This window comes from Ctenocephalides felis, unplaced genomic scaffold, assembly GCF_003426905.1.
Source record: "Ctenocephalides felis isolate EL2017-DRISC unplaced genomic scaffold, ASM342690v1 CF-g0.4_SCAFFOLD_00191, whole genome shotgun sequence".
Taxonomy (NCBI): Eukaryota; Metazoa; Arthropoda; class Insecta; order Siphonaptera; family Pulicidae; genus Ctenocephalides; species Ctenocephalides felis.
The window spans coordinates 17038-26843 of record NW_020536345.1 but is presented as its reverse complement, the minus strand read 5'-3'; the positions used below and the strand labels follow the sequence as shown (position 1 = coordinate 26843).

Here is a 9806-nt window from a genome sequence, read left to right as displayed (position 1 = left end):
AGGTTATTTCACAAAACAGTGCCACATAACATGGCCAGCGCTATTGCCCTAGCTATGCAATTTTTTTCTATGGGTCTTTTTTCTAAGCTCATACAATAAGCTATTTTTATATAAAACTTTATTCAAACTAATTTTTGAATTTTTGGTGCTATGAAATACAATTGTGGAGCAGTGCTCATAAGGGTAATATAGAAATGATACAGAAATTTCAGAACAAATTTTTGAAAATTGCCTTAGAAGCACCAAAATATATCCCGAACTGACTAATTCATCTCGACACGAACACACCTACCATGAATAATGTAATAACAAAAACAGCACATAAATATAGAAACAAGCTCATCAATCACCCAAATTCACTAGCAAACTCCTTAATTACAAAGAACTATCAACAAAGGTTGAAAAAAAACGCAACTGAAATTAAGTCATCCACTTTCTTGATAAAAATTGAAATAACTTGGTCATTATTTATAAGAAATTATTTTGTAAGTATATAGTTAAGATTATATAATTATCAATAAAATATTGTTTATATTATAACAAATGGGAAAACAACTATTGAGTTGTTTTTCCAACATGCCCATTTAGTATACAATGTCCCTTTACGGCTGACAATTGTAAATTCCCAAATTTATTAAATGTCCTTAACTAGACAGTTGTAAATAAAATAGAGAATAAAAAAAACAAAAATATAAAAACAAGCTAAATTGTCTAAATTGTGATGGCGTTTACATAGGCGAAACCAGGCAAAATTTACACAAAACAATATCGCAACACAAAAATAATTCTAAAAACAAAAACCAATACAAAACTATGCTCCCAGAACACATTAATGTTCAAACATAACTTGAATTTCCTCAACTCGACAATTTTACATTTCAAACTAATTTATTGGAAAGGTGATTTGAGAAGGAGGAGAGCGAAGGATGTCTGATATCATTATACAATAAGGAAATAAATAAACGTACTGACAGCAATTTGCTTTGCAATGGCTATAAAATATATAAAGCGCGTCACTTTTATTACTTTAGCAGAAAAATGTGTTTTACCAGTCTTTTTTACATCTTCGAATAAACATTTGTAAAAACAATTCATTCAGAATTTAGACTTCAACAACAGTGTACAAAAATATACAACTCAAAATTGTCATCTAAATTTATAATTTCAATTGTTTCAATAAATAATTTAAATTTGGCTTAACATTGTGTAAAAGTGTAGCGTATTTATGTGTAACTAATTTTCCTTGTTCCACTGAATGACTGCTTTGACGAAGACCGAAACTTATGGTTAAATAAAGCTTATCACAATTGCTTCAGTTATTTTACTTGGTACTACTCGAATCAACATAAATCATCAAAATATATATCAACACCAAATCCACATATAGTAGAACCTCGATTATCCGGACCTCAGTTATACGAATTCGCCATTATCCGGACTACCAACCACGACTATGTCTTTATTTATATGTATAAACACACCTACAATTCGAATTTTTGCACGATTAATGGTGCAGTTTAGTATATGCATGTAATGTAATCTAAGAAAATATATATGTACATACATGAAGAAGTGTTAATTTCTCAATAAACATTGATTTTCGTTGATATCTATGTATGTCATTGTTATTTTTAATAAGTACACAACATTATTCTTTATACATTCGATTATCCGAATGCCCATCGACAGCAATTAGTCCGGTTAATCGAGGCTCTACTGTATATATATAGATGCTACTTGTATATACAATTATTTACCTATAAATGCCAATTCCCTTACATGAAATATTATATGCACACAATTTTCTTTACAGCTGTCAGATTTCTGTTTAGTTCTTCCATTGACAGTTCAACGAGTAGACGTCAGATTCGAAAATATCACATGGGGCCTACCAACATAAAAACTGTTGTCATAATAAATTATAAAACAATTTAACAAAATAAAACTTTTACACAAATGGTCTGCGACTAACGATTGAATGAAACGAACCGTCTACTAAAAGGTTATTCAATATTATAGTTACATCTTACGATAAAAATCAAATACAAATTCAATAGTTGAGATTCTTATCAATCATGTGGCGCACAAATATTATTCTCGCGTTAGGCAACCGAAATATTCCAACGAAATTATTATTATATGTCTTCGAAAATATATTTAAGTTCGTCTCTAGTTTTTGTATTTTTGTCATAAATATATATTTGCCTCAAGTTTATAAAATACGCTTTCCACTTTGCTCTCTGCAGTTGAATCCTTCGACACTATAATAATGCTGGGCAATATAATTGAATCAATGCCTTCATCAACATTTTAACTTTTAATAGTCAATATATTATAGGCTATGTGATAATAAATTAACTGCAATTGAACACTTACAATTCAAAATAAATAAAATTATTGTTCCGTTATGCTTATGAATTTCCACAAACATTGAAAAAAAAAATGCAATTAATATGTATTTATTTTTATTGAATTTTTATATAAATTACATTGACCATTACATAATATATACACTTCGCATAATAAGAACTATTCTATATATATTTTTAACATATTATAGGATTTGTGGCACTGTTATTATAGGTTTGTGTACACTACAATTTTATTAAGAAAGTAAAAACATACAGTAATTACTTTCTTCCTTCCTTTTGAACAAACATTTTTATTATATGTTAAATTTTAAACAAATGGTGAATGAAACTTATCACATAAGACAATTTCAATTATGAGTACATTGACAATTGATTTAAAAAATAAATAAAACTGTGACATATTCAAAAACGTTTCATACTTTAAGTACATTAACAAACTATTTTAAAATTTTATATATTCCTATGGTAATTCATTCTATTTGATGGACAGTACACATTCCTTTTAAATACAGTTTTGTCTATCATCAAACTATATACAAGTCATTATTAGTAATATATAAACATCACACAGAAAACTCTGGTCGTCAATTATCTTGATCTATAATAAATCATTCATACTATAATATATAAACGTTACAATATTAAGTTTGCTCACACCAAACAAATCATACAGAAATGCATACTATATTCAAAAACAAACTTTATAATTTTCAATTATTCAAAACATATCATTCCACATTCACACAAATATCATTCACACTTATAATACTAAAATCAGTATTGAGGATTTGGTGACTGCTGTGGTTGCCTTATAGCATGGTGTGTAGGAGGTGCTATTTGTTGTGGCGGCCTCACTTGGCCCTCTTGATTTGGCCTCTGCGTTACAGCACTTTTAACATATGTAGGTTGCCCCCCAGAATATGCATTTGCATTCTGTGCTGTTGATCCTTGGTATGAACCATATGAAGAATCATCAGACTGTGTGGACTGTCCTCGTCTAGGCCCAGTTGTGCCATAAACCGATTCAGGTCTGTTACCTCGGTTGAATTTGCCACCCTCATCAAATTTTTGGGTTTGCACATCTCCTGTTGGGTTTGTTCTAGTTCCATACACTCCATTACTGTAGCCTCCTTGAACTTCAGGCCTACGCTGGCCATACAAAGTGTTTTGAGTATTCTGATTCTGTGCAACGTGTTGTTGACTCACTTGCTGTTGTTGCTGATTCAATCTCATCGGGTACAAAGATTGTGCGGGCACGAGAGGTCCGGGACGAGGCAACAGTTCTCGGTTTAATGCGGAGTTGGATTTTGTGTAAACGGATTGAGAGCGATTGAGATTGGCACGAGTCAGTGGCGGTGATTTACAGTATAAGGATTTGGTACCACCATATATAGATTCCACACGATCTAATTTGTTAGGTGGCGAATACAAACTAGCCGTTGCCAAACTTGAACAGTATGTGTTGCCTCCTGAAAAAATACAAATAAAAATTATATTATATAACATGGCAATTTCTGTTATTGTGTTATTTATTATGTATTATTAAATAATCCTTCTATTAACGAATATTAAATAAGTAAATCAATTTACCATGTGGTGGTGCCCCTACAGCTGGTCTGTAAGTATTATAAGCCGATCCACTGTGAAATTTCTGTTGTTGCTGAGCACCATTTCCCTTGTTTCCATCTAAATCATCATATGTATCTTCGTCAGAATCGACACTTCTTGAATCTCCTCCATCCAAAGATGTGGATCTGTTAGATCTATTGCGTTTGGGATCAAAAGCAAACGTGTAGATCAGTCCTGATGCGATTCCGCCAGCGACCGGACCAAACCAGTATACCCAATGGTTGTCCCAATGATTTAGCACGAAAGACGGACCGAGAGAACGAGCTGGATTAAGATACGGCATCTGGAAGAAATAATATTATTATATATAAGGCATAATAACTTGTAAAAATCATTGAAATTATTTCAATTGATCTCATGTCCTAAATTACCCGTACTTAAATCTATATAAAATTAAAATACGGGTTCTAATGTATGGAACTCTAACACACTCTTAATCAAAATCGTGGGCTTCAATACTGTATTATGATAAATGCAAGTGTAATTCAAATCTACTTTTAGTAAGTTCAGTTCTACTACACTTTGACCTATATCATTGTATTGAATTTATTTATTGCTACTTGTCCCGCATAACCTCGTGATAATGTATTAATCTAATATAATCAATCAATCAATTGAGAATTCACCATTCATTTTGTTAGCTAGTGACAATTATTCAATGACAACATAATTCATAATATAGTCACAAATAGACGAATATAATTGTATTTTGTACTGTACAAATGGTAAAAGTGCTGTTTGAACCAGAACGGATAAGATGAAAATCCTTATTTGACTTCCACTGGGTAAAAATCAAGATTACTGTTAGAACAATCCGAGTAATTTTAATAATTTGGGTAACTGAACATGTCGCAATCTTGGCGCAAGTGCATTTCGCGCGGTCGCTTACCTGCGTCCAAGCGGCATACCTGTGCGGCAGGTGTCCGCGTCGAAAAACAAACGAAATTACGAAAACCGAGAGAAAGAACGATCTTCGACATCAACAGTCGATCCGAGTAAGAAGTCGAATTCCTTCTGTTCAAATGCACCGAAAGTAATAACAGGGTAATAACGTAACAGAAAAGACGAATCATACGCAAAACTTCGCCTAATAATTTTTTTTTGTCACAATTTATTTTTGTTAATCAAGACTTTAATGTCTTATTTACAAAATTGATATGAGCAAAAAAAAAATACAAAAATACAAAAAATGCAATAAATTGAATATAAAAAAAAAAGTTAAAATAAAAATAAAATAAAAACAGTAATACAAAAATAATAACATAAATGAACTATGACGTGATGATGTATGCCGCGTACTACGTCAGGCGACGCCTAATAATTGGATTCGAGATTGACAATCGACCATAGGTAAAATATATATCAGATTAAGGCTTTAATTGTGAATTCTTAATTTTTACTATAACCGACAAAGTTATTTAAACTGCTCTGTTCGTACTTCTGCGAATAAAAATATGACTACTGTGTTTCCTCATATTATATTAAAAATGTTTATTATAATTTTAACAAATAATTATTAAAAGTTTTTCGACTAATTTTTCTACATATTTCTAAATAACTAGACATATGAATACGCGAGTGTCAATATAATTTTTCATAGTACAAGAATTAATGATTATAACGAATTAAAAAAAAGTTTAAAACAACAATTTTACAAGAGATAAATTAAATTAATAGTTATTCCAACTCTGCTGATGAATATATCTAACGAAATACTAGATCAAGGTTATATACAGTGTTATCTTTGTAAAAAATGTGTCCATGAAATAAATATTTTACATTGATTGAATAATGTAACTATTATTTCGTAAAATCCTTTCAAGAATAAGACATTGGATCTCTTTGTTTCCTGGCTTTACCATTGTACCCTGACTATAGAGTAAAAAGAACCAAGTGACAAAAATTTGAAAAATTGCAAAAAAATAGTTCTACAATGATGAATTAGCTAGGTATTTTACTGAACATAGTTAGATAGTTGTTTGTTTGATATGTGTTATTTGTTTTGATGTGGTTGGTTTGGTTTTCACTGTATAATTGTCAAAATTCAAATTGGATCTTTATGCCCCCTACCTTATATATATAATTAATTAATATGAATACCATCAGTATGTATCATTGGAATTGAAATATTACGAGTACATTATCTCACATGACTCTTGAGAAAAAAGAAATACAATTAAAAGAATTATGTCCCTGTTCCAGATTAGTTTTGTTTTGTACAGAAAACATATTAAGTTATTTTTTTTGGTTATATATTTATGAAATACCAAATATTTATATATTAACATATACAGTACATGGTATAGTTTGTTAAATATCTCGCTTAACGAGCGATGCAATTCATGCTAATGACAAAGCGAATTCTTGTGTCCGAAATTGTGCAAACGGTTTGCATAATCGATTGTCTTTACGAGTATGGTTTTGAAACAAATTATGCGCGTTAAGTATGTGTACAATTCATAAAATTAACAGAAAAAAACTTAGCTGAATATGATTTCCGCTTAACGGTCGTTTATATAAAACTTTTTCGAAAGGATTATCGAGAAGCAACAAAGCCACGAAGCAACAACCGTCAGAGCATCTGCAAGAAGATACCGAAGGGGTTGATTCGTAAACAAATAGAATGTTCGCCTTCTCGCGGTCTATTTCTCTATCCGATCGTTTTTCTGTCTGCGTGAGTGAATAAAATTTCATTTAACTTATAAATAAACGTTAATACTTGATGCATAGCACCTGGCCACCAAAATCATTACTAATGTCCGTCTGTTACGATTCCCGAAAAGGGTTACGTCGGAACGGCAATCTAACAAATCTAACGTTCGCTTACGACGCGATGGCCCACAAGCGGAAAAAACGACATACGAAACACCAGATATGATCTAAAGGAATCATTCTTTTAAAACAAAACCATATCCGGAATGTTAAAAGATATATCTGAATTTTCAATATATTATTAATGTAGCAATAAAGACTTGAAGACAATCAATAACCTTCATTGGGTTGTGCAATCAAAGTCTTTATATGGGCATAATACAAGTAGTAAAAAAAACCAAAATTAATTATTCAGACCTTAAGTTAGAATTGAAATATTTATCTACTTTTCATATATCAATCTATTTTCTATTAAAAATTAATGAAAATCATGAATTGAAAAAATATATATTTTCAAGTTCATCAAATTATATTATTTATCCCATCATTTAGTGTTAAATAACGAACGAAAAATTATGTTGTTATGTTAACGACGAAAAGCTGACTTTCTAAATTTCGCAAAAGCTAAGAGAAGACTACTTATTTTTAATAATTTTTGCAATATTAATTACAAAAATTCGGTTGATATCGTTTTATGATAAAAATATTAAATATAAACCACAGAACATTAATTTTGCTCTCTACGGCGCTGGAAATTTTGTAGTAATCAGCTTACTAGGAACGAACAAAATATAGTATTGACAAAAGAATCCAGTTATACATAAATTATTCTAAAGAAAATTGTTTCTTCTATTAAAAGATAAGAATAATTTTGCAACTCTTGCACGCGCTTATAGAATATGCATTTAAAAATGATCAGGCGATCTCCGTATTCTATTCCTAATTTTTAACAATTCACAAGAGCAGATAAAATGATAGTTCCTTTAACGGCCACGTCTTTGGACATTTCGAAATAGAAGGTGTAGGGAACAATCATCATCTTTATGTTTAGCTTTTATTCCGAAGGGATACGTGTGCATTGAATTCGAGTCCTTTGTGCCTGTTTACCTGGGACTCTATTGTGCAACGTTGAATATGATGGAAAAAACAGCTCGACACTGTGCAAACACACACGAATCGATGTGGCTGTTTTCCAGGTAGAAAAATTGCATTGTTCTGTCGCATTTGGCGATTCGTTGGAGTCCCATTCGATGGTCGGGTGGTGCGTAAGACATTTATCCGATGTTCGAGATGACTCTGGTCGGAGGCGCGCAACCATTCCCGAACGGACAGATTTGGCTTTGTTTTCTTTGCATATTTTGTATCATTTATATAGTTCCACATCAAAAATATATCGTCTATCCTATGTTTCAAGCAATAACAAGAAACAAAGCCACACCAGGCGCAATTATGATTACAAAATCTGTTGAAGTATTCTTCAAAATGTTTGTGTTGCAGACTTTGTTGGTTTGATCCTTGTTAATCTTATCATGAGAAGCTATATATTACTAGAAAGCTCCGTTGCTAAATACTAACAGTAATCTAGCAAAAACGAGATTTTCTCAAAAAAATCGCTAACAATCTCTAAATTTTTTTTTTACATTTGCATGCAAATATTGCATTTTGTAATTGAAAGGTAAATATCTTTAATTCTTTTTTAATATGAATAAAATTTGTGACCTTTTTCTATATTTATAATTTATGCCAGATTAGGTTGCAAACCTCTATTTTCAAATGTTTCGCACTCCGTCCGACGTGAAAATATTATTTACATCGTGTTGTGTACAATGATACTGACAAGACTCGGATTTATGACCGAACACCATTGTCGCCTGCGATTCTGATATTGATTTAAGAACGTGTTTGGACAAATATCACAACGATCATGATAATCTCTACAGATGCATATTTATTCAAAATAGTACAAAACTATTACAATCCTAATTTATCACTTGAAAAACATAAGTTCCGAGAAAAGAGTCCGTGATCAGAAGAATCCGAACTCAACATTTCACATCGAATTAAAAAAAAAAACAATGAGAATATTTGGTTAAAATTAACGATTATAATTTTTTCGATGTCGTTACCATATATTTGCACTCAATAGAAAATAAACGATTCGCAAATTCGTCATAATTTGAAAAGGTCATCAATCAATCAGTCTTGATCAGATTGTGAGAAAAAAGATTCACACAGGGTAGATGTAAAATGATAATAATATAAAGTGAGTCCCTCTGAATTTTTGAAGCATATAGCACTTGAAATGGATAGATCTATTAATAATATGATATGGTTTTCGGAAATATATAAATTTTGAGAATGATTAAGTAGTTTTTCTCAATAGAGTCACAGTTTTGCAAAATATAGCAATATTGAAATTCTTAGTGTATGATGATTCGAATGATATTTCTTAACGATAATTTAAATGAAAGAAAAGGAGAATCACGTATGTGCTTAGTAGACAACCGTGGCTCAAATCATGTTTTATATCTACGAAGACATTTCAATAGATTGAAATTTCGTGCAAATTACTTCAAATTAAAACAAAATAAGTTAGTTATCGCGGTAATAGATTTAACTGTGTTTATTATCCTTCACTAATAAATAAAATAATCTTTTACTCACCGAAACGAAACTGCAAGCTGCGTAGGCAAATCCGGCAGCCGAAGCTTTGGCAGCGGATCCGGCGCTGGAATACCTGGTTTGGTGACTTTCGTTGGCGATCAGATGAGAGATGACGATGGCGAATGCCAAAGCAAATTCTACCCCCAAGCGCTCCCAGGCGGTTAAAGGGGCACTCTGGGCCACCGCCGCTTGCAGATTGCCTTGCCAGCCAGGAACCATCACACTGGAAACGAGAAAAAGAATTTAAAATTTAAACTTAACCGTTTATTATTATATAGTAATTGATCAACACCATGACAATAGAAATATATAGTCCATATGGACCAAATATGCAGTTATTGCATGCACTCTTTAGTATATACAGTTGTATGAACAAATTGTACAACAATGTCATCAATATTAAATAAAGTGGACCTAAATAATACAATTGAACATGTACCAAAGAAAGAAGGTTTCCAGAAATTAAGTACTGAATGAATATTAATAATA

The 9806-nt window shown here is 31.4% G+C and overlaps 1 protein-coding gene across 1 annotated transcript; it reads right to left on the bottom strand.

Annotated features, from left to right (window-relative positions):
• Positions 1-2914: 2914 nt before the first annotated feature.
• Positions 2915-9541, bottom strand: LOC113382318 (neurogenic protein big brain-like; the record flags this gene model as incomplete). The annotated part of the gene is given in 3 exon segments (XM_026620784.1): positions 2915-3841; positions 3963-4284; positions 9318-9541. Coding segments are annotated over 3 exon segments (1236 nt in total). The 5' UTR covers positions 9537-9541.
• Between the last annotated feature and the right edge of the window lie 265 nt (positions 9542-9806).